Genomic DNA, 25,870 nt, shown 5'->3' with positions numbered 1-25,870 from the left:
CATTTAAGTTGTGTAATTCTTGACCTTTTCATATGTATCAGTCTTTTTACCTGATAAAAATGATACCCAAAGAACAACTCTACAGCTAAATAAAAGCCCTCCTTCTTGGCTAACTACTGGCAAAAAAAAAAAAAAATCTCAAATGTTATGTCAAAAGAGGCCTATGTATGGATATTGGCTCATTTGGAACTGATTGAGATCATCAAACAAATAGTTCAAAACTCGTATGAGTATATAAAAATTTTTTTAAGTTTTAAAAAATATGCAGTATTTCCAAAGAATATTTTTAAATTATATTAACTGCATTTTGTTCGTTTTTTGTTTTCAGTTTGCTATAGGGTATATGTGATTGCCAGAGAGAAAGTGAGAAAGCATTCTCCAGGGGGATGGCTATACCACAATCCCTTCTTCTCTATTCTCCTCTTGGGATTTTGGGCATGCATGTATATGCCAGTGTTTTTCAAGTCGCCAGGTCCAGGACTCAAACCATATAGTCAGTTGTGTGGGATCTGGCCGCCTTAACCAGGCCACTGGCAGGCCCAGAAAATTGTTTAAATATAAAAAACTAGGGAAAAAATTTTTATCACTGAGAAATAGTGTTACTGGTTTATTTTCTGTTTTAACTCAAAAAGGTACTATAAAAATTAATCTGCCTGAGGGCCCAACAGGTGGCATGGTGGTTAAGGAGCTGAACTCCCACATGGCCAGTCATAGTCTTGAGTCCCGGACCTGGTGGCTTGACATTCACCCCAAGTGTATGTGCATGTGTGTCCAAAATCTCAGGAAGAGAACAGAGAAGGAATTGGGGCATGGCCGTTCACCATGGGGCAGGGTTGATTTCTCACTCTCCCTCTCACTGTGTCTCTCTCTGGCAAGCACACATATCCTAAGGCAAATAAATAAAAAAAAAAAAAAAAAATTCAGTCCACCTGAAAATTTTGTTTGATAAAAGCATAATTTATTCAAATAGCCGTTAAGAGATATCATCTCAATTATTACAATATTGCAGCAGAATCTTACTTCAGATTCATTTTGAGACCTTTGTTATTATAGAAGAACTAGAATAAGAATAAACAAAAGTAAGGAAACTCAAGGTATTACACTAACATCAGCAAGGAGAGAAAATGGAAACATGATAGGAGGGAAAAGGCAGACTAAAGGAAAACAAAGTAGAGAAAGCTAATGTGAATTTAAAAGGAACATAAGGCACATCATAAGATTTAGTTGCATAGATTTTTTAGCTTATTCCTAAGTGCCACTAGTCCTGATCTTACATTGATTTCCTTTACAGACACAAAATACTACAAATGAAATAGTGGAAAGTGTTCCAATCATGACTAATTCTCAAAGTAACTTGCTAAATGAAATGAAGTATGTGCCCTAATTAGATGATTTACATACATAAGGCAGTAGAGCACAGTATTAAAGAAAAGGATTCTAAAACCAGAATTTCTTGGTTTAAATCCTGGCTCTACCAGTTACAGTATGTGACCCTCAGCAAATTCCTTAGTCTGTGTATTTCAGTTCCTGTGTTGCTCTAATAGGGAAATTAAGTACTATTAGGTACCCTTGTAAGGTAATTGTTAGAATTAAATGGATTAATATATTTTAGATACTTATATAGGAGTTGATATATACTAAATGCTTGCTAACTGTGTATTTGGCCTTTTCACTAACAATGAATGGGAAAATGCTCCTAAATAACTCGAAAACAATGCTCTAACAGAAAGAAAACTATGTATGATACACAGTATTACACAACCGGAATTAAGAGCTCTGCTATTATGAAGCATGAAGATGCAGATACTGAAAATGTTAGGAAAACCCATTCTTTCACTCCAGCTTACTGATGAGCAATTAAAATGACTGAATGACTACTTTATGGTTCTTCTTACCCATGACAGGTCTTTTCACATCACTGACTTTAGCAAAGATACAAAGTCCTACAGAAGACAAAACAGAAATGTTACATATTGAAACACTTCATATACTTACAAGTGACATTTGTTTCTTAGTGGAAAAAAATCTAAGGTGGTATGGAAGTTGACTCAGTGGGGAGGAATGGAAACAAAACTAGTCTGAGATACTTCTGAACAGTTCTAGAACTAGAACAGACTACCCACAGAATATCAATAGAAAGTAAGGCCCAGCAGCAGTAGCACATGCATAATGCTAGAGCTGCGTGGAAGGCCGGGGTACAGATTCTAGGTCAGTGAATAGGCCCACACATGACTGTGTTTTAGGCTGCCTGGGAGGCTGGAGGGAAGACCGCACAGTCTGGCAAGATCCAGTTGGATTCTCTCGTTCTTTCTTTCTTTTTTTTTTTTTAGAGAGACTTTAGCTATAGGGCAGGTGTGCTCGCTGGAAAGACAGAAAGATGGAAAGTGAGAAATCACCTCCCAGTGGGTTGGCCATGCCACAATCCCTTCTCCTCCATTCTCCTCTCTGGATTTTGGGCATGCATGCACACGTGCCCTGTGTGAGTTTTAAGCTGCCGGCACTGGGACACAAACCATAGTCAACTATGTGGGAATCCAGCGACGTAACCATTACACCATCTGCTGGTCCCTCTCTCTCTCTCTCTCTCTTTTTCAAAAGAAAGGTAGAGGGAGAGAGGGAGAAAAGAAAATTGGGAGAGCCAACTCCTAGGAAATTTGAGTAATTTGAATAAATCATAAAGTTAGTGACTGTACTGAAACCATAACCCAGAAATTCTTCCCAATCCATTACTGTATTCTTTATTATAAACCATTTATAAATAAGTGACGGACCTTGTGATGATCCTATTAAGACCTCTCCCAAATGTTTTATTTAGTGGCCAAATATAAAACTACTAATAACCTGATGACAATCAAGATTATTTCACAGTTGCATAAGATACTCCCCCACCTCCAACATCGAATTGCTACAAACCAAAACCCCCTTGCCTATATGAAAATTACTTTCTCCTCTAATGTATCCACTTTTCCCCCCAAAAAAGAAAGTTAAAAAGCAAACTGCTTGCAACTAGGCTAATAAACATACCCTTGGCATGTTTGCTTCTTGGCAGATTTCCAAAAGGACACAAGGGATGTAAGAGTCACACCCATATGCATTTGTAATCTTATCACCAGTTTTTAAAAGATTGAGCATTTCATCAGCTACAATGCAATAGGGCTTCAATGTATTCAGGAAACTGGATGATGACAATAGGCATTTTTTGTGGTCAGAATGACAAAGTACACACACAAAAAAGGCTGCTTGAGCTTTTCTTGGCATAGCTATAGACTGAGTAATCATCAGATTACCCAGTCTTGCCAGGAAGGCTTTCCAAAATATTTAAGCCTTATTAGATTTAGGTTTCAATATATTTCCAAATGTTCAACTTAACAAAAGCCTACTATCTGGAAATTCTCAAGATTATTCTTTTCCCTTCTTTCCTTCATAGAACAGAATTCCCTGGGTTGCAGATTGAGGAAAAAAATCATATTGATCAATAAATTAGTCTGGTGCCCAGTAGAATAATCCCATGTAAATTTCCTTTGCATTTTCCTGAGACAAATGTGAAGAGGGAAGCAAGCTAGAAATTAAAAGAATTTTAAGAGATCGTGTTGTGAGAAGCTAAATAACTTGCTTGAAATCACACACGTGGGGCAAAGGGAAGACAAAAGTCCAAGCATCCTGACTCCCAAGCAAATACACATCTCCAACATCAAATGATGCCCGTGCATGTGTGTTGGGGTTGGAGGATACGTGGAAACACCTGGAAGCTGTCTCCTTACCCTGAGTCACAGGGAGGGGTGGCATGTCCTTTAACATATCCTCATTCAAAGATTGATACACACCAGCAATAAAAAGGAATCCCAACCTAACCCTAAGAAATCCACATGATTTCTCATTTTAAATACTTAAAACCCCACATTTACATTTTACTGTCCAGCTTCTTCAGTGTGCTGCTGGTACTTTCTTTTAGGCCACTTTGCAATTATAGATTGGGAGAAGGGACATTTTATCCCAAAATTCTCCATGAAATCTGGGATCTGGAACCTTTGATGCCACCAAATTCTTGAAAGTGTAGGAATTTAAAGAAAATACTTCTAATAATTAATGCCCTAGAACATACTGATTATTCAATTTACTTAAAGAACACAAGCAGTTACAATTATTCAGGTCAGGTTAGTATCTGAATACAAAGCAATAAAAAACCTGAAAAAGAAAGGAAAATAAAAGATGGCAAAGTCCTAACATTAACAGAATGTAACAAGTGGGTTAAAACAATTTATAAGATTACAATGTACGTGAGACTACATACATACAAAGAGGGGGTTATAAAAGACAATGTTTAGGGCTATGATGAAGTTACTATTGATAAAAAAGATATATTGAGGGGGCAAAGATGTGTGTATCTAGGGATGAAGATGTGGTTAGAACAATTTAGGATATGAAAAAGGTGTGGGAGTGATCAAGCTAATCACCCTACTCTGAGCTCTGGAAGACAATTATGTGTTTGAAACAGCTTGTAATATATCATGTTTTCAGGGTTATTATTATTATCATTATTATTATTTTCACATGTAATTCCTCCCATTTAAATTCTAACACCTTAAACATTCTAATGACTTAAACACTAAGTGTTCAATTTCTTTCATACAAATACATTTACTGTGTACCAACTACCTGCGGAGTACTTGGGGATATAAAGATGAATAAGAGTCCCTGTCACAGGGAAGCTGTCTAATGGGAGAAGCCAGATCCATAAACAGATACAAGACACTAAAGCTGGTACAACTGGTAGAAGATGTGGAAGTGAAGGGAAGGACTTTCAAAGCAGTAATCCAGAGTTACATCACCTCAACCAGAAGTAGCAGAACCTGTTTTGTATTCATCCACTCCCTCCAGACTTAATTCATTAGATGGTGATGGAAGACCACCTCTGCAGTAGGGATAATTAACTGAAATCTGGTGAAAATGAAAGAGGCTTTCTTAAATGGGGGCTAGAGAAGAAAAAACAGGAACTCTCCAAATTGCAAAAAGATTTAGGGATTACACTTTAAGAGATGTTTCAGGTTTCACTGAAACCGTAATTTCAAAGTCAGTGTAATCTAAATATATTCCCACGCCAAGTCCTTTATGCAAATTACCTTCATGAAGAATGAAGATTTAGGAAACGATCTGACCTACTCCATGCAGAATATCTGATTACAACAAATACCCTAATTCAAATACTTGGTAGTCTACAAAACGCTTTATATAAATTTTATAAGAATCACCACAACCCCAAATATAATAAGCGTACCAAACGCAAAGTAAAATGACTTTAACAAGGCTGACTTTGAAGTGATAAAGAAGCAAGTTATTGCCAACAAGATAGGGGAAACACTGCAGAGACACCGATAAACAGAAATCACCAAGCTCAAGCAAGACAAGAGAAACTAGGCATATATCCAGAGAGATCACGTTAGGGTACAGCAAGAAAGAAACGGTTCAAGTGAATTACCAGGAGGCGATGAGCCAGGTAAGCGAACTGTGGCAGTTAAGGGGATTTTCATAACCTGGGCAGGAGGGTCCAGAGGTTTCTGGTGGTGGCACTAGCGATATCACATCTCCGGGAGATACCACAGAGTTAAAGAGTTGGAGAAATGTTTACGTGAGACACAGAAGTAGTAAAAAATATCATTCGGGTCGAAAGGAGCGCGAGAGGTGAGGCAGATGTGACAGAAAGCGGAGCTTCCGGAAGGAAACTGCTCTCCCTGGAGAGAAGACCCTGCTCTGGCGGGAAAGCCCGGGATCCCAACTGGCCTTTCCCGCACAAGGAGGGCAGGGCGCTAAGATGGGGCCCTCTGTAACCGGAGGGAGACGGCCTCTCCGCAGCCCAGGAGGAAAGGCCTGAAGGAACAGCTTCGGGAAACCTAACTAACGGCCACCGGCCAGACCGCGGCCGCCGGACAGCAGGGGGGAGGGGAGGTGGTCCCAGGGGGCGGGGCAGAAGAAAAAGCGCCTTCCCCACTGCCGTCCTCGCTTCCGCCCAGGCCAGACCGGGCTGGCCGGCGCGGCCCGACACAGTCTCCCGGTCCAGGCTCCCTCCATCCTCACCCCTCCCCCAGCTTCCCGCCGCCACTCACCGGACCGGAACCGGCTGCTATGCGGAAGGGGTTTCCGGCGGGTTTCCCCCCCCCCCGGCTCCCGGCCGCCACTCGCCGGACCGGAACCGGCTGCTATGCGAAGGGGTTTCCGGCCGGGCGCGGAACGCAAAACCCGGGAACCGCCGCGAACCGGAACCGTCTTCACAACACCGGAAGAGCCGTTTGGTGGCTGCGGAGGAGGGGGTGGGGCAAGAGGTCAAAGAGCGGAGTTAAGGACCTGCGCGGTGTGGCGAAGCCTGAGAAGCCAAGGGATCGTTTAAGGCTGTAGTCATAATTTCCCCAATACCCCTTCAGCCTGGGCTTTTTCTTTCTGGTACTCGGGAAACTGTCGGTGCGCTTTTCGTCCTTTGCTTTTCTCTGTTCCCTCGGCCCTTTTGCCCGCCTCCTTATGGTTCCGCAGGGCGATTTTTGCTTACGCTCTGGTTTCCATAGCAGCTTTTCACTGTGACCCTAGATTTGCAGAAACTGTGGCTTCTCAGACAGACAGGGACCTGAAATCTAAATCGATCTCAGGCTAATCATGTTTTATTGAGAATCGCAGAACGTTAGTGCTTGTAGAGGTTACTAGAAATGTTTCAGTCTATCAGCTTAAGAAAAATGAAATCGTTTTCCAAAATCTTAAAATGCATGGCCGATGTAGGACTAGGAAATAAATTCCTTAACTTGCAGTCCTATACTCTGCACTTCATCATGCTTGACTGACCATCCTAGGGGGAACATGGCAAATTGGGGACAGCTTAAATTAGACTGAGGCGACTTGTAGAACCACTCAGAACTCTGAAAGAGTTTGAAATGGGCAGAGATATGAAGAAAGCTACTGGGAGCCCACTGACAATCTTCTTTTCGGGGTGGAGATAAGAAAGGCTCCAGGAGTCTGACCTCTACATGGCCCTGATGTTGTTCCTGGAACTATATAGATTAATCAGTAATCTTTGCTATACTTTTTGAGGGAATGAATGGGAAGAAATATGTTTGTTCACTCAGACTGTTTACTAAGCCCCTCAACTTGGCAGGCCTCTGAACCAAGATCATGTCTAAAATTCTTGGAGAAATATTTTTGAGCAGATACTCCAAATCCAGATGATAGCCACAATTTGAGCTCATACTTGAAGAAGGCCATCTCTGGAGTCCCCGGCCATTTAAATACTCTTGGCAGCTGGGAAAAAGAGGGTGCTTGCTGAATACAGGAGTTCCTGCCCTGTCTAACATATAAAAGTAGATTATATGTATCACCTCATATGCTGATATTTTGTCAAGTCCTAAGACCTAGTAGTATTGAGAGTGCCTAGCTTTTGTTGGTCATTGCCATCTTAATTATTACACAGATTTGTTTATTTGGATTAAATGTTGTCTCTATTTCTAGGACACAGCCATGCATGGAAAGGAATTTCATCTAAAATTTTTCATGTGTATGGTTCAATCTCGCCAGTTAGTCAGGATTCCTCAGAGAACAGGTACCACTGTCTCCTGGTCATACTCCAGTGACAGGAAATGGGTTCTCTCACAGGGAGTCTCAATATAGGATATTAGACTTTTTAGTATAAATACAATACATTAAGATTCTACTGACCTTTTTTATTCTATGCTCCCTGTGATAAAATATGTGTCACTAACTCGTGTCTTTTTCTTGTATGAGATTTTGGCCTAGTATGTGTAAATAGTGCCCAGGAAGACAAGGAGGACTTGAGAATTGGGGAGGAGGGGACAAAGTTTGTAGCCCAGGAGCTGAGGTTATTGGTTCCCATGTGAATTATTTCAACCTGTTCAGGTATACCTGTGAAAGTCCTGTTGCCACTACCAATTGACACTCCAAAACCTATGTGATAATTCAAGCCCTAAAGAAAAATTGCCTTCTCTTCCACCCCAGCGTCAGGGTATCTAGTTACATGTTCTACTTTCCCTCCTATTTCTAACAAAGGAATAGAATCTTTTTGACGTAAGATAGTTGTTGAGAAGAGTTTTCACTTACCTAAATTTTCATTGGATTTATGAAAAGAAAGCCCTAGGTAGCTGACAGTCATAAAGAAAGTAAGGGAGTAAGGAGGGCTTCCTTGCCTGAATTCTCTGAGAGTGACTTAAAGCTATTGTGTCTCAGCTGAAGAAGCGTCAACTTCCAGGATGCTCGTTCCAAATCCACCACCAAATCCAGACATCTTGAAGAGTCTAAGTACTAAGGATGATCCAGACGCTGTGGAAGGCATACCTATTTTCAAAACTGGTGAGGCGTGTGGATAAACCAGGGGAAGGAACATGAAAAGGAGTATTGGAAAATGAAAGGTTTATGCATAGACCCAAATATGAGTTAAGACATAAGGAAGAAAGTGTGTGTGTGTGTGTGTGTGTGTGTGTGTGTGTGTAAGAGAGAGAAAGAGAGAGCTTGTAGGAGAACCTCCAGGAAATTGTACAGAGAGGGATACTTCTCATTATGAAGAATAACTTGATATAGTCAATACTAAATTAATTGACTCCCTCATAACTATAAATTACTAAGGTGTCCTACCTTATTGCCAGCATTCTTGATACACCTAAATGTAAAAAAAAAATTAAACCATAGATAAAATTAAAGAGTTATATTACAAAATGATTTAAATATCATTTTTAAAAATCATCTTAGGGACCCATTTAATATCAGATTTCTCTTACACATTTTAAATAATGTTCAGTTCATAAGCAATTTATATGAAGCTCCAGAAACCCACTTATATGTTTCTTCTCAACTTAAATACAGATACATTGGAATCAGTTCACTGTAAACATTTATTGAGTTCCCCAATATGTGCCTAGTAATAACACCAGAAATTGCAGGTTATAAAGCTTATGTATAAAACATTTCCTGTCATTGTCCCAACGGTTTACAGTTTGGAAATGCTTAAGAGATTATTTAGGTCAATTCCTTTTTTTTTTCTTTTTTTCTTAAAGGTTTTTGCCATAGGGTGTGTGCACTTACCAGAAAGAGACAGAGAGGGAGCCAGCTGCCGGACTTCGACATGGCTGACTGTGGTTCGAGGCCTGAAACTGGTGGCTTTCTTTTTCACTTTTTTCTTAAAGGTTTTTGCCATAGGGTGTGTGCACTTACCAGAAAGAGACAGAGAGGGAGCCAGCTGCCGGACTTCGACATGGCTGACTGTGGTTCGAGTCCTGAAACTGGTGGCTTGCTTTCTCACTCTCTCTGTCCCTCTCTGGTCAAATTGCAAATAAATAAAGTTAAATAAAATAATTATTTTCAAAAAATAGAGAAAGAGATAGAGAGACACTGAGAGGAAAAGTGAGAAACCTTCCCTCCCCCCAATAGGGATGGCCATACCACATCCCTTCTCCTCCATTCTCCTCCTGGGATTTTGGGAACTCACACATATACATTCAGATTGATTGTTAAGCCACTAGGTCCAGGACTTGAACCACAGTTGGCCATGTGGGAGTCTAGCACTTTAACCACTATGCTACCTGCTGGCCTTGGCCATTTCCCTTTTATATTCAGAAGGCATTCAGAACTAAAAGGGTTTTACTTGGGAAGTTAAAAATTTCATTATAGTAGTTAACTTACAGCATCTGTGAAACATATAGCTGTATTTATTCATAATTTCTTCAGCACTTACTATTTAAAGTCTCTGTCTGAGACGTTAGGAAATAAGAAATGACTGGACACTTCCTCTGTTTCCCAGGACTCATGATCAAAGAAAGTAGATAGTGTGAGACCGTGTGTAAGTTAAGAGCTAAATAACATTGCCTGGATCCCACATGGCCAACTATATGGTTCAAGTCCTGGACCCAACGGCTTGAGAAACATGCTGGGTGTGTGTGTGCCAAAAATCCCAAACAGAGAGAAAAATGGAGACAGGATTACAACACGACTATTCCCCCATGAGGGTTGCTTTCTCACTTTCCTTCTGTCTGTTTCTCTGTCTCTGTCACTCTCCAGTGGGTGTATGCACCCTCTGACAAAAAAAAAAAAAAAAAGTGGTAGTGTTGAATTTTAAAAGAAGGTGCCATAGATATATAGCAAAGGCCTGGGCCTGCTGACTACTTAGGCAGAGCATCACAGAACTCCAGCACGCAGTGGCAACGTGGTCCTGCATCAACTTGAACTGAATTGAGTCTTGTTGGTATGTCCAGAGTTAGCCACATTCACAAGAAAATTATATGAATACTAATTTATTCAGATACTGGGAGCAATATATATCTATCGGTCCATCCATCCATCTATCCATGCGTCTGTGGCAACTTTGTGTGGTCTATGTGCCTTTAATCAGACTTGCTTTGCCCATGCATAGAAAGTAGCTGGGAACAAGAAATAAACCCAGCTGTTGGCTTTGTCCTATTGGTATTGTTTTGTTTTGTTTTGTTTTTACTTTCTACAGTATTTTTTTTTTAAAGTTTATTTCTTCTATGAGCGAGTGTGGCAGAGACAGCAACCCCAACAGAGTCTTGGTGCTCTCATCTACCCCCAGCCTCAGCCAGTCCCAGATCTCAGACACATGAGCGCTTGGCATATTCAAGGAGGTCTCCAGATGTGAACCCAGAACTTTTTCATGTGGGTTAGCCTCACAGAACAATACATTTTATCTCTTGGCCATTGTCTAGCCCCTGTACAGATTATTATTTATTTGTTCTCATCTTTCCTACTTTTTCCACTGATATTGCTCTTTCCTAAAACACCTTAGACTCCTTTTGCTCTTATGACCTATTTGGACCTGTTTTTGTGGATTGAACTCAGCATTATCCCATGGACAAAATCCTGGTTTTAAATATTGGGGCCTCAGATAAAAGTCACTTTTTTTTCCCCAGTTTACTCTAGGGCATGTATGCTCACCAGAGAGAGACACATGGAGAGAGAGAAAGTGAGAAATTCATTCCCCCCATGGGGGGATGACCACAGCACAATCCCCTCTCCTCCATTCTCTTCTTGGGATTTTGAACATACATGCACACATGCCCAGTGAGTTTGTCAAGGCACTGGGTCTGGGACTTGAACCATCCAGTTACCATGTGGGATCCAGCCCACCACGCCACTGGCTGACCCAAAGAACCACTCTTCTTTTTTTATTTTTATTTTTTAAAGACATTTTTGCCTGGGAACCAGCAGTTAGCGTAATGGCTATGTCGCTGGACTCCCACGTAGTCGACCGCGGTTCGTGTCCGGACCCGGTGGCTTAAAACTCACGCCGGGCACGTGTGCATGCATGCCCAAGATCCCAAGGGGAGAATGGAGGAGAAGGGATTGCGGTGTGACCATCCCCCCTGGGGGGTGATTTCTTGCTTTCTGTCTCTATGTCTCTCTCTGTCTGTCTGGCGAGCGCACGCGCCCTACAGTGAAAATCTCTCCAAAAAAAAAAAAGACATTTTTGCCTTAGGGTACATGCACTCGCTGGAAAGAGACAGAGACAGTGAGAGGGAAAGTGAGAACCCCATCCTCCAGAGGGCATGGCCATGCCACAGTCCCTTCTCCTCTATTCTTCTCTCAGGATTTTGGGCACACATGCACACATGCCTACCATCAAGCTACTGGGTCTGGAACTTGAACCATGCAGTCAGCCATGTGGGATCCAGCCACCTTAACTATCATGCTACTGACTTGCCCAGAGAGCCATTTTTAATTCTAACATCTTTTCTACTAGAGAAGGAAAATATTTTTCTGGCCTCAGTGGGGCTTCCATTCCTTCTTTCCTGCCTATTTCCCTCTTTCCTTTCTCCTTTTTTCCTCCTCTCCCCCCTTTTCTTTTTACAGGAGCTGGATCTCACATGGCTGACCACATAGTTCAGTTCACAGTTGCCACTGGACCCAGTGGGTTGAGAAGCATTCCAGGCACATGTGTGTGCATGCCCAAAATCCTGAAAAGAGGGAGAAATGGAAAAGAAGGAATTGCAGCACGACCATTCCCCATAGGGATTGCTTCCCCCCTCCCCCTTCTTTCTCTTTGGTAAGTGCTTGTGCCCTCTGGCCAGTAAAATAAAACAGAACAAAACAGATACCTTGCTTGCCCTCACAAAGTTTATAATCTTGTAGAAATAAAACAATAATCACGTAACACACACATGGCTATATAATGGAATGGTGCTAGTACAATGAGAAAATCATATATAATCAAAGTATAAAACAGTGGAACTTAATCTGGCCTAAAAAGTCAGATAAAACATTTCTCAGGCAGTCTGAGGGAAGAATTTGCATTAAACAGCCAAAGAGAGAAAATGGATTTTCTGGAAAAAAGGGAACAGAAGGCTCTGAAATAGGAGTTTGACTCACTGTGGGAAATGGAGTGGGCCAGCATGACTTGAGTAATAGGAAGAATAGCTGATGAGTGAACTATGATAATGGGATAAGAGTTAGCACAGGTGCCAGCAGGTGGTGTGGTGGTTAAGATGCTGGACTCCCACGTGGCTGACCACAGTTCAAGTCCCAGACCTGGTGGCTTGTTCCTCACTTCTACCAGCATCCCTGTCTGTCTGTCTCTCTTGGTGAGTACATGTGCACTATAGCAAAGTTTTTAAAATAATATTTTTTAAAAAAAACACAATATCTTCTAGTACTTAATGTTTTCAAGTTACGGAAAATCATTGAGGAGTATCAGGATCATATCTGTGTTGTTGAAAGGTCTTTCTGGATGCTGGGTAGATTAGAGGGGAGTAAGAGTGGTTACCTGCTCTGGTGAGATAGATGCCACTGCCTTGCTCCATTCCTTGCATCTAGGCATGCAGCCCTGCGGGGTGCCTGTGAGGAATTCATGTCATCCAACAGTATGGTCAGCAAAGGTGAGCACAGGGCTACTGCTATAAAAACATACAAAACCAGTCCTGCCGGTAGCATGATGGTTAAGGCGGCTAGATCCCTTATGGCCGATTATGTGGTTCAAGTCCCAGACCTGGCTTTAAAAACACACTGGGCACATGTGTGTGCATGCCCAAAATCCCCAAAAGAGGAGAAATGGAGAAGGGGTTGCAGTGTGCCCATCCTGCCTGAGAAGTGCTTTCTCTCTCTCTCTCTCTCTCTCTCTCTCTCTCTCGGAGTGCACATGCTCTGTAGCAAAATTATAAAACAAATATGCAAAACCTCTGGCCCAGTGTCCCTCTGCTGCTTCTGCCAGCCTAAAAAATTAATAGAGATCCCTTTCTGGAGTGCTCTTGCTCTAACCAGCTATATACAAGGGATCTTCAAAAGGTTTGTGGAGGAATAGAATTGAAGTACAAGTTTATTTTGGTGCAAAAGAGAGAGAGAGAGAAACCCATGCATAATATACATTTTCTGTGAACTTTTAAAAGACCTCTCATATGGAGAGCATGAGCTCTAGTCCTCAAGAAAAATAAAATACATTTTCTATCTTGTCTCACACCTGGCAGTAAAGAAGCTATAGTTGCTTTTTTTCTCTGGTTCCTTACCCATCAGTGTAAATAGTTCTGTCTGTACTATGATGAGGCAGGTTGTGTGTTGTGTGTCTGATCCATAGAGGATCAGTTCCCAATATGTGTAAGTACAACAAAGGAGTGAGTCACCTAGGCCTCACTTTACCCCATGTCATCCTACCCCCCCCAGCCTTTGTTAAAAATAATAATAATAATAATAAGTGGTTAGCATTCTAGATAGAGAGATGAGAATGTGGGACAGCTACCTCCAGGGCAGAAGCTCAGGGGCAGCAGGCAACCTTCTGGGCTAGGCTGTGGTCCCGCAGATCCAAGTGCTCATAGACCTAGCTCTCCTGTTTCTAAGGCTTTCAGTGATGGGCAGCCCACTTATCCACCCAGCAGCCAGAAATATGCAAGGATGCCAGTAGACCTGTAGAATATTTCTTTAATTTCCCATTGAATAGAGATGATCTCATACATATGTTGTCTTAGAACACTCTACTCCAGTCCCAGTGCCTTCCAAGATTAGTTTTCACTGAACTGCAGATGGAGGAGTATTCCAAGGAAGCAGTGCTACACCATTTGCCCTCTGTGCCACGGCTTCTCCCTGGAAAGTAAAACCCTAACTATCATATTCTGTCACCTAGGCCATCTGTTCCCAGCATTGCCGTGTCCCCTCTGTCTTTCTGTTCCTTTAATAAGTACACTTGGGACCAGCAGTTGCAGAATGGCTATGTCGCTGGACTCCCATGTAGTCAACCACAGTTCAAGTCCCAGACTTGGTGGCTTAAACTCATGCTGGGCATGTGTGCGTGCATGCACAAGATTGTGAGAGGAGACTGGAGGAGAAGGGATTGCAGCATGACCATCCCCCTGGGGGATAATTTCTCACTTTCTCTCTCTGTCTCTCTCTGTCTTTCTGGCAAGTGCATGTGCCCTATAGCAAAAACATCTCAAAAAAAAAAAAATTACACTCACACCTACATGGTGTGCAGACCAGGATGCAAAGTTTCCCCAACAGTGTAAATATAACAGATATGTAAATACTATGATGCTAATGTCCCATGTCACTTGCAGGCAGGCAGGTATACTCGCTTTCTGAATCAGACTGTCCCCCATGTATACGCTCTGTTATAGTGATCCAGGAATCTGAATTACTTAATTTTTTTTCTTTGTTTTACTATAAGGGACACATACTTACCAGAGAGAGACAGAAAGAGAGAGAGAAAGTGTGAAATCACCCCCCAGGAGGATGGCTATGGCTGTCCTAGAACTTGAATTCTTTTTTTTTTTTTTTTGGAGAGGTTTTTGCTATAGGGCGCATGTGCTTGCCAGACAGACAGAGAGAGAGAGACAGAGAGACAGAAAGCAGGAAATCACCCCCCAGGGGGGATGGCCACACCGCAATCCCTTCTCCATTCTCATCTCGGGATCTTGGGCACGCACGCATATGCACCCGGCATGAGTTTAAACCACTGGGTCCGGGACTTGAACCGCAGTCTACTACGTGGGAGTCCAGCGACATAGCCATTACACTAACTGCTGGTCCCAGAATTTGAATTTTTGATGAAGGAAAACAGTGGGGGTTCTTCCTCTCTTAAGAAACTTTAATCTCAACATAGTCAAGAGTAAGCATTAACCTTCTGATCCCAGAATTCCAAGATCAGTTTCACAGAATTTGAGTCTTCATGGAGTGAAAACTCTCATTGCAAGGGAAAAATAGCCTATGGATGCTCTTCTTCCAGTCACATATGCAAGGATGCCAACAGACTGTGGAATACTTCTTTTATCGCCCATTGAATAGAGATGATCTCATACATATGTCCTCTTATCCTCTTAGAACACCCTCCTCCAGTTCTGTATCAAACCTCTCAGTTTGATACAAACCCAGGGAATGTATTGAAGACCCTAGAGGTATATTCCTCAGACCATATACTTATCGTATGTGCTATTATCATGCCATACCTTCTCCCTACATTTCTCTATCCTGTCAGGATTTTGGGCCTCCACATTATGTTCGATGAGGTGTTAGAAGATCTGAAGTAAAAGACTATCAGGATTGTTTTATACAATGCTCTGATACTCCCTCAAAGCATACTTATTTAAGGAAAGAAAACCTTTATCTGGTCCAAGGTTGAAGCTGTATATCTCAGCTGAAGTGTTTATATGCCTCTGCCCTAATCAAGATTTGAAAATGGTGCCTTCAACCTACAATAGGGGCCATCCTGTTGTCTATGGCCTCCTCCCTGGTCTATCTTTCTCAACAAGGTGATCCTAGTTGGCATACATGGTCCCATAGGAGCCATCTAGGCTTTTGAGGTACACAGATTCATTCTATAATTTTTAAAGTTACAGTATTCTTGGACTTCCATAGCTTAGAATAAAGATTCTCAAACTTTTGCTTGTGTTAGAATCACCTGGAGAGGTTAAAACACCCTGTTGCACCCTATCTCCAGAACTTCTGATTCCATAGGTCTCCAACTGGCCCCAAGAATTTGTATTTCTGGGCTGACCCTGTAGCGCAGTGGTTAAGCCCTATGCCTTCTACATAGGAACTGGATTCTACATGGCCAACTGGAGTTCACATCCTGGCCCTTGCAACTTGAAAAACACTCCAGGCACTTGTACATGCGTGCCCAAGATCCTGACAAGATAGAGAAATGGCGGGAAAAGGATCATGGCATGATTATGCCACATCGTGGGAGTACTTTCTTTCTTTCTCTCTCTCTCTCTCTCTTTCTCTCTCTCTCTCTTTCTCTCTCTTTCTCTTCTCTCAACTGCACATACTAGGGCAATAAAAAAAAGAATGTGCATTGCATTTCTAACTATTGGGTTGTTGGAAAAGGCATAACATATTTTTCTATGCAAAAATGCATCATGAATTTTTCCGATGACCCAATAGTTTCCAGATGATGCTGACTCCGCTAGACTGGAACTGAGAGCCATTGTCTTAAACCAACTGGGCACATGGAGAAATTCATCTTGCTTGTCCTAGCTGAGGCTGAATTGCCAGATAGGTACCCTTTGTCAGAAAATTTAATATTAGTGACTGCTGATGCTGCTGTATCTTCAGGGATCATCTTATTCCAGCTAAAGCTAAAGGTGACTCTACACTGTGGACAGGGGCTCCATGCCTGTGTCCAGGGTCTATGCCTGTGAAGGATGCTAATGGGAGACAGCAGATAATAGACAGTGTATTCATTTGGTAATAACCAGATGAGATAGAGGAGGTCCAGGCGCTATGTAGAAATGGGAAAGCCAGATGGATGTTTCTACCCAGACAAAAGCCCATAGCTACTTAGGCAAGTATTTCAGAATATCAACCAAGTCATTATAGTCTATTTACAATTTTGATCCCAGTTTAAAGGAAATATTAATGGTCCTCTGACATGACACTCCTAAGCTTTCCCTGCCTAATAGCCCTTTGCATTTGCTATTCTCCCTACCTGAAAGCTGTCCCCCTAGATCTCAGCATGATTTTCTCCCTTACTCATTCAGACTTCTAAAATGTCATCTCTTCAGTGAGGTTTTTCTGGTCCACCCTACTTAAGATAGTAACCCTGCAACTCTGCTTCTTTGCCCTGCTTTATCTTTCTTCACAGAACTTATCACTACATGACTAATTTGTTTATTAAGTGCTTTTCTCATAACATATAAGCTCCATGAGGACAGACAGATATTGTTGGTTTTTTTAGCTGTTTGTTTTGCCGGTGTGCATGTGTACTCACTAAAGAGAGACATAGGGAGAGAGAAAGAGAGAGAGAGGATAAAGCACCCCTGAATGGGGTGTGCTCATGCTACAATTCTTTCTCCTCCATTTCTCCATCCTGTTGGGATTTCTGGCACATGCACACCCACACATGCCTGGCATGTTTTTCAGGATATCAGGTCTGAGACATAAACAGCCTGGTCAGCCATATGGGTTCTGGTTCCCTTAACCACCAAGCTATGGGCCAATCCCATTTGTTTTTCTAATTCCACATCTATGTGATCCTGGAACAGTATTTAGCATGTAGTGGGTGCTTGGGATTTGTTGAATGGAGACATCAAACCTCTCATTCGTCTTTCTTCTGGGTTAGAGTCACACCTGAGTGCCTATGTGCCTATTTGCCATTTCTAAACGTCCTCATACACCATCACTAACAACATGATCTTCTTCTGTGGTCTTAAAATAGTCTGTTTCTATTCCATAGTCTTAACTGTGGTAGTGGAAGGACTCCTAGTGGTAGTGGTAGTGGTAGTGGATGGACTCATGAGTATAGAACATAATATCCTCTTTATTGCCCCCTATCTCTGTTAGCCCCTGATAATCATCATCAATGAGATCTTCTATCTACATGGATTATTCAACTACCTGGCAGTAGTGTCCAGTTTATTCCTGGCTTGGAGGGCATTGTCCAAAGCTATTCATATCTTCATTCACCTGTCCACAACATACGGGGTTAGTGATCAGACAGAGTATACAAACCAGGTGATTTGGAATACCTCAACTGCTCTTCTCAAGTGCTCCATATATCTAGCCACTGGAAGATTCTCTTTAAATATGTTCTTATACTTCTCTCCCCCAGAATACTTTTTTTTCATAATATTTTAATTTTTGCCCCTACTGTTTACCTGAATTTCATGCCAGTCCGTGAGAGCTGGCTGACACCTGGAGAGCTCTGGGAAGCCTCAAAGAAGGTTCTAAATGTCTTCCTATGTACTGAGGATCAGCATAAAGATATATGCCTTTTATTGCTGGGGACCAGGGTAGATGCACAAAGTAAAATAGCTGAGACATCTTGGCTCTCCTCTGTGCACATTAGCTTTACTTTGCATGCTGAAAATAGGAAGACTACCATCAAGTATTCAAAGGTAGAGAAATGGTGGACTTTAATCTCATGGTCTTCTGGCTCTAACTGACCTTTTCCTTAGGCACTTAATTTTCTCTCTCTCTCTCTCTCTCTCTCTCTCTCTTTCTCTCTCCCTCCCTACCAGGTCCAGACACCCTCAATCCTGAATTCTAACTACCAACCTCAACAACTAAAGGAAATTGAGTAGGTTTTGGACCAAGTTCTGGATTTCCAGCAGTATCATGACTAATTCTGTGTGTGTGTGTGTGTGTGTGTGTGTGTGTGTGCTTATTTTATTAGAGGGCACATGTGCTCTCTTGTGGGAAGTGGGAGCAGGTAGAGAGAGAAAGCACCTCTCAGTGGGGGCATGATCATGCTGCAACCCCTTTTCCTCCATTTATCCATCACATTAGGATGTAAAGTATGCTTGCACACATGCCTCTTGTGTTTTTCAAGCTGACATTGCTACTGGGACTCAAACTGGTTAGTCATGAGGGCTATGGCTCTTGATGCAATGAGCTTGACCACTGCACTATGGGGCTGGTCCTCTTGGCTAATATCTGTACTTTAGTCATGGAAATAGACCTTCATGAGAAGTTCATCAGAGGGTCCCATGTTTTTCCCCAGTGCAAAAACAATACATTTCTGCTTTCTTCTCTGGAGGAAGGATCCAAATCATCCCTTTCCAGTCCCATTAAACCATACTCGTGATAAAAATAATCTTGGTATGGGTACAAATACAGCTGCTGATTTAGTTTGGTTGCCTCAAAAATGTATTACATCATTTCTTGTTTGCCTGTCTAATTCACTGCTTTGCTCTTGTGCTCTATGATCTTCTAACTCTGCTGAGCTACACACTTTGCTTCTGACACTTGGTTTAGGCACCCTAGCTTTTATGAGAATGTTTAAGCCCATTCCTCAGCCAGCTCTTCCTCGGTCACTACACTGTGCTCACCTGTAGGCTTCATGCATCAATACTCTGCCCTAAGTGATGCTTCCCAGTCTCTCCATTGGACAGGTAAGGATAAGGTATCATATACCATATTTTATACCATACCATAGAACTGTCCAGCTCTCAAATATTCTCACTTATCACTAGTCCACTATCAAATTATGAATCCACATTTTGATTTTAAAGTTAATCATAGCTTGCTATAGTCTATCTTCCATGCTGTTAAGGTTCTTGGGAAACTATATTTGAAACTTAAAAGTTATCTGATTAGCAGAAAATTAGCAAAGGGAAATGCATGGTCTTGGACTTTAGAATTAAAATAAATTTCATTTTTAAGGAAATGTTCTTGTTTCATTATATTATCCCTCTCTAATGCTGTAATATTTGTATCCACTGGTGTCTTTTCCCTAAACAGTGTTGAATAAACACTGCCAAATTCTTACTATTTAGGTTTCACTCTTTTCACTCCATTTACACTCAACTAACACATTTGTGTCATAAGAATTTGATATATTACAAGTGTTAATGGGTCATTGATTTTTTTCAGTTTTGTTTCAGGTCCAATAAAATGTAAACTTCTTGTGAAATTGGATAGTTCCTTTAGATTATAAACACCATGAGAACTTGCTTATAGCTCAGTACCTGGCATACTGGCTGACACATGAGTCCTCAATAAATAATTGTTGAATGTATGAATGAAATAATGGTGGAAAGAGGATTCTCAAAATTCTTATCTCAAAGACATTTTATAGCCATTTAAAAAAACTATTTAAAAATTTTTTTTTGAAGTTTTTCCATAGAGTGTGTACACTTGCTGGAGAGAGACAACGACAGGGAAAGTGAGAAGTCACCCCTCTAGGGTAGATGGCCATGCCTCAGTCCCTTCTCCTTCATTCTCCTCTTGGGCCTTTGGGCACACATGCACGTGGGCCCAGCATGAGTTTCAAGCTACTGGGTCTGGGACTTGAACTGGCCATAGGGGAATACAATGCCTTAATCACCACTCCACCTGCTGGCCCCATAGCCACTTCTTAATATAAGGTATTTTTTCTATCAACTACTTTATTTTGTGTTGGTTTTTACTAATTTAACTCATGAAAATAACATCTTCAAGTCTGGGGATTGTACTGAGATGACTGTAGGCAAAGCCTGATCACTTCTGAGAAAATTTTCCTATTCTAGAACTGACTTGTGTGTTTCCTTTGAGATGATGTTTTCTTAATTTGTGTTCATTTAGTTTTCCAGGAACTCCTGGAAATGACTGAGCCCTTGGCAAAGAACTGCTTGGCCAAACTTTTGTCAGGCTCCTAAACCTTTTCTTAGGCCCATCTGTGTACTTCCTTATAAAATCCATTTTTAGCAAAGAACTCTGCTCAATCCATTTATCAAAAACCTTGGTATCTGATCACCTTTAATATCTGGTCAAGTTCCTTATTCTCCACCATCTACCAGGTGATGTCTGGTCACCTGGCCTGTCTTCTATAAGAATGCTGATAGGTCAGTTTAGCCGGAATCTCCCTTACCCCAGTGTTTCTTCTTAGTAATTTCCATCCACTGACCCTACTCCTAGGCTATACATTTCTACTCACCCTCCTGCATTTGGAATAGAGTCCAATTTCTCTCCCCTACTGCAAAATACCATTGCAATGGACTCAATACCTAGTGTGATGACACTGAATATAGTCTTCCTTCTGATGCTTTCAAAAGTATCAGTGAATGGGAACCAGCAGTTAGCTTAATGGCTATGTCGCTGGACTCCCACGTAGTCAACCGCAGTTCGTGTCCCGGACCCAGTGGCTTAAAACTCACGCCGGGCGCGTGTGCGTGTGTGCCCAAGATCCCGAGAGGAGAATGGAGGAGAAGGGATTTCAGCATGACCATCCCCCCTGGGGGGTGATTTCTCGCTTTCTGTCTCTATGTCTCTCTCTCTCTGTCTGTCTGGCGAGCGCACGCGCCCTACAGTGAAAATCTCTCCCAAAAAAAAAGTATCAGTGAATACTTTTTTTGTTAATGCTCTGGATGGAAAAATGGACCAAAAGAATCAGATGTCTTGGTAGATGAATCCCTGAGTCACTGGGTGACATTTCCATGCCTTCACCTAATAAAGGTAGACTTATTAGTGCAATAATTCATGAAGAGCACTTTTATCAGATGCATAGGGGCTGGAATGGGTAACAGTAGGGAAAAAAGCGTGATTATCTCTCAAATTTCGGTGTTCAACTTCAGGGTTAGTCAGAAACCCCAGAATGCATAGAAAGGTTTTCAAAGTGTTTCATTTCCAGATGCATTGTTGTTGTTGTTGTTGTTGTACTTCTTTCACACAGGTAAGAAACAGAGAGACAAAGGGTGGGGAGAGAGAGAAGGACTCTCAATAGTGTCTCACACCGTGATCCCCTGCCCTCCCCCAAGTCTTCCCAACCAGCAGGGGATCGTAGGCCTGTGCATCTAGCGTGCATAGGTCCACGATCTTTCATATGGATCTAGTTTCACTTGAGCGGAGCATTACTGCTGTGTCGCTAAGCCGGCTTTCCAAATGCTTTGTATTAAAATATCTTCCTTGAGCTATAATTACTATATAACAAAATTTACTCACTTAAAGTGTACAAGTCAATGAATTTTGGTCTACTGATAGAGTTTGCAACCACTTTGAGTATGTGTTCATTAACCCCAGACCAGGTGGAGATAGAGTAGAAAGTACATTTTTATTAACTTTCAAATAGATCTTGTACTAATTTTAGTCACTCCCCATTTCTCCTTAGTCCTCGGTAACTGTTAATCTACTTTCTGTCGTTATAGATTTGCCTTTTCTTAACAGTTTATATAAATGAAGTCATGAAGTATATGTTTTCTGTGGCTGACTTCTTAGCCTGTGTTCAGATTTCATCCATGTTGCAGAATGTATTAGTACTTTGCTCTTCTTATTACCAATAATATTCGATAGTGTGGATATGCCACATTTTGCTTATCTCATCAGTTGATGGCCATTTGGGCTGTTTTCATGTTTTACCTACTATAAGTAATGTCGCTATAAATGTTGGTGTACAGGATTTTGTGTGTTCATGTTTTCATTTTTTGTAGATATATACACCTAGGAGTGGAACTGCTGGGCAATGTAGTTCAATGTTTAACATTTTGAGGAACTACCGAATTTCATAGCACCTGCCTCATTTCACATTCCTACCAGCAGTGGACAAGGCTTCCAATTTTTTTTTTTTTTTAAGAAATTTTTGCCTTAGGGCATGTGTGCTCACAGGAGAGAGACAGACATAATAGGAGGAAAATCATCTCCTGGGAGGATGGCCTCACTGCAATCCTTTCTCTATTCTCCTCCCAGGATCTTGAGCACGCATGCACTTGCACTCAGCATGATTTTCAAGCCACTGAGTCTGGGACTTGAACCATGGTCAGTCATGTGGGAGTCTAGTGTTGTAACTGTTGTGTCATTTGCTGGCCTGCAAGGCTTCCAGTTTATCCACATCCTTGGTAACTCCTTATTTTCCATTTGTTTGTTTTGATAATAGTCTTTCTCTCTCTCTCTCTCTTTTTTTTTTTTTTTTCAATTACCAGAGGGAATGTGCAGGCGCAAGCGCGTGTGCGCACATGAGACAAAGAGAGAGAGAGAAAGAGAGAGAGAGAGGATACCCTGCAATGGGAGTCATACTGCAATCCCTTCTCCTCCATTTCTCTGCCTCGTCAGGATTTGGGGCAGGCATGTATATGTGCCCAGTGTGTTTTTGAAGTTGCTAGGGCTGTGATTCAAACAGTAGTCAGCCATGTGGGATCTGCTTTCTATGACTGTCACCACTCCCTGCCTTGTTTCCAATAACAGCCAATCTAATAAATATAATGTGTTACCTTCACTTCAAACGGAGTGGTTTTGATTTGCACTGCCCTAGTGGTTAATGATGTTGAGTATCTTTTCATGTGTTTATTACCCATTGTATGAGGAAATCTTCAAAAATTCATAGAAAATACATATTATAAAAAAGTTAGTGTGGGTTTCAAAAAACTGATATTTTAATTCATTTCTGTGAACTCTATTTTTTTTTTTTTTAGAGAGGTTTTTGCTATAGGGCGCGAGCACTCCCCAGAAAGACAGAGAGAGACAGAAAGACAGAAAGTGAGAAATCACTCCCCCTGTGGTGGATGGTCACGCCGCAATCCCTTCTCTTCCATTCTCCTCTTGGGATCTTGGGCACACACACACGCTCAGTGTGAGTTTAAGCCATGGGATCTGGGACTCGAACTGCGGTCAACTACATGGGAGTCCAGTGACATAGCCATTACACCAACTGCTGGTCCCTCATTTCTATGAACTTTTGAAGTACCCTTGTACTTCTCTTTAGAGGAATGTCTATTCAAATTTTGCCCATTTTTTTAAATTTGTTTTTAATTTGCCAGAGGGCATATGTGTTCATAGTAGAGAGGGAGAGAGAGAAAATGAGAAAGCTCCTCCCCCCATGGGGTATGTTTAGGCTGCAATCCCTTCACCCCTATCTCTCTCTCCTTTTGAGATTTTGGGTGTGCATGCACACATACTTGGCTTGTTTTTCAAGCTACCAAGTCCAACACCGATCATGGGGTCATGTGAGATTCAGTCACCTTAACCACTATGCCACTGACTTGCCCTTTTTTGTTTTTTAATATCACAATTTGATTTAATGTTTTGTTTTTAAAAATTTTAACTTCATACACTTTACTTTTTGATATAAATTTTGGGCTTACTGAAAACTGTTGTATAGAACAGAGCTCTCAAAAGACTTTTTCTCTCTCAGTTTCCCTTTTATTTATTTATTTATTTATTTATTTATTTATTTTTGGAGAGGTTTTTGCTAGAGGGTGCATGAGCTCACCTGAAAGACAGAGAGAGACAGACAGACAGAAAGTAAGAGATCACCCCACAAGGGGGATGGCCATGCCACAATCTCTTCTCCTCCATTCTCCTCTCAGGATCTTGAGCACGTACGCACACGTGCCTGGAGTGAGTTTAAAGCACCAGGTCCAGGACTCAAACCGCGGTCGACTACATGCGAGTCCAGTGACATAGCCATTACTCTAACTGCTGGTCCCTGGTTTCCCTTATTTTTAACATTTTGTATTGATGTGGTTGCCTTTGTTACATTTGATGAAGCAATACTGATACATCATTACTAACTGAAGTCCATAGTTTACATTAGGGTTCACTTTTGGCAGTTGGGTGTTCTATTCCTTTTGACAAATGAGTAATGGCATGTATCCACCATTCTAACACAGAGTAGTGTCACTGCCCTAAAAATCCCCTATGCTGCACTTATTTGTCCCTCCTTTTCTATACCAAACCCTAGGTAACCAACCATTGATCTTTTTAGTGTCTCCATAGTTTTGCCTTTTCCAAAATGTCACACATCAATAGGTGGAAACATATAATATGGAGGTTTTTAGACTCATTTTTTTCATTAAGCAATATGCACAATTAAAATTCTTTCATGTCTTTTCATGGTTTAATAAGTAATTTCTTTTTATTGTTGAGCTATATTCCACTGTACAGATATACCAGGATTTGTTTATCCTTTCACTTTTTGAGTGACATCTTAGTTGTTTAGTTTTTGGCAATTATGAATAAAGCTGCTATAAACATTTGTGTGCAAGTTTTTGTGTGGATATAATTTTTAACTTATGTGGGTGAATTCTTAGAAGTGTCATTGTTGGATTTTGTGGTAAGACTAGGTTTAGTTTTGTAAGAAACTATCAAATTTTTTTCTAAAGTAATTTTACCATTGTGCATCCCCACCAACAATGAATGCGTTTCTGTTGCTCCGTGTTCTTATCAGCATTTGGTATTGTCTTTTTTTTTTTTCAATTTTAGCCATTCTGATAGGTGAATGGTGGTATCTTATTGTATTAATTTGCATCCCTAGTGGCATATGATATTGAACACATTTTCATATGCTTATTTGCCATCTGTATATTTTCTTTGGTGCAGTATTTGTTCAGATCTTTTGCCCATTTTTAGATTGAGTCAGTCATTATTATTATCATTATCATTATTATTATTATTATTATTATTATTATTATTATTATTTTGGAGAGATTTTTGCTATAGGGTGTGAGCATTTGCTGGAGAGACAGAAAGAGAGAGAGAGAAAGAAAGCCAGAAATCACCTCCCAGGGGGAATGGCCATGCTGCCATCCCTTCTCTTCCATTCTCCTCTCAGGATTTTGGGCACACATGCACACGTGTCCAGCACGAGTTTCAAGACTCCAAGTCTGGGACTCAAATCACGGTTGGCCATGTGGGAGTCCAGGGACATAACCATTATGCCATCTGCTGGTCCTACTGTCTTTATTACTGAGTTACAAGAGTTTCTTTGTATATGCTGGATATTGGTCACTTATCCAATATATGGTTTACAAAAATTTCTTCCAGTCTGTGGGTCATCTTTTTACTTTCTTTATGATAGCATAAAGAAAATTTTAAAATTTTGTTTAGTCAGATAGTGCTTATTGTCTAGTCATTTGTATTCTTCTTGTTTGCAGTCAGAATGTGCAGGAGCAGAAACAATAGTAAGCAAGAAGATGAGCAGTAGAAAAAGCAAGAGATGTAATTGTAGAGAGGCACTGAAGGGGAGAGACAAGCAGAGCAAGGGAAA

At 41.2% G+C, this 25,870-nt stretch overlaps 2 protein-coding genes across 12 annotated transcripts in view; one reads left to right on the top strand and one right to left on the bottom strand.

Annotated features, from left to right (window-relative positions):
• Positions 1-6,329, bottom strand: part of LOC102490999 (sentrin-specific protease 1) — a gene marked incomplete at its 3' end in the record, with an annotated part of 52,586 nt that extends 46,257 nt beyond the window's left edge. The window contains 2 exon segments of one of the 9 annotated variants that reach the window (XM_014582101.2): positions 1,896-1,943; positions 6,178-6,329. In XM_014582101.2, coding sequence (XP_014437587.1) covers positions 1,896-1,899 — 4 coding nt within the window. 9 annotated transcript variants of the gene reach the window in all.
• Positions 6,330-6,361: 32 nt separating this feature from the next.
• PFKM (phosphofructokinase, muscle) overlaps positions 6,362-25,870 on the top strand; it is a 47,794-nt gene continuing 28,285 nt past the window's right edge. Inside the window, exons 1-3 of one of the 3 annotated variants that reach the window (XM_006163460.3) lie at positions 6,362-6,453; positions 7,486-7,576; positions 8,218-8,340. In XM_006163460.3, the coding sequence (XP_006163522.1) occupies positions 7,495-7,576; positions 8,218-8,340 (205 nt within the window). In that variant the 5' untranslated portion in view covers positions 6,362-6,453; positions 7,486-7,494. Of the gene's footprint in view, positions 6,454-6,599; positions 6,667-7,485; positions 7,577-8,217; positions 8,341-25,870 lie in introns of those variants that run through there. The other 2 variants (XM_014582097.2, XM_006163461.2) reach the window with 2 other exon arrangements.

Source organism: Tupaia chinensis, unplaced genomic scaffold, assembly GCF_000334495.1.
Source record: "Tupaia chinensis unplaced genomic scaffold, TupChi_1.0 Scaffold142262_1, whole genome shotgun sequence".
Taxonomy (NCBI): Eukaryota; Metazoa; Chordata; class Mammalia; order Scandentia; family Tupaiidae; genus Tupaia; species Tupaia belangeri.
The sequence above is the reverse complement of the archived record's forward strand: the minus strand, read 5'-3'. Positions and strand labels throughout refer to the sequence as shown.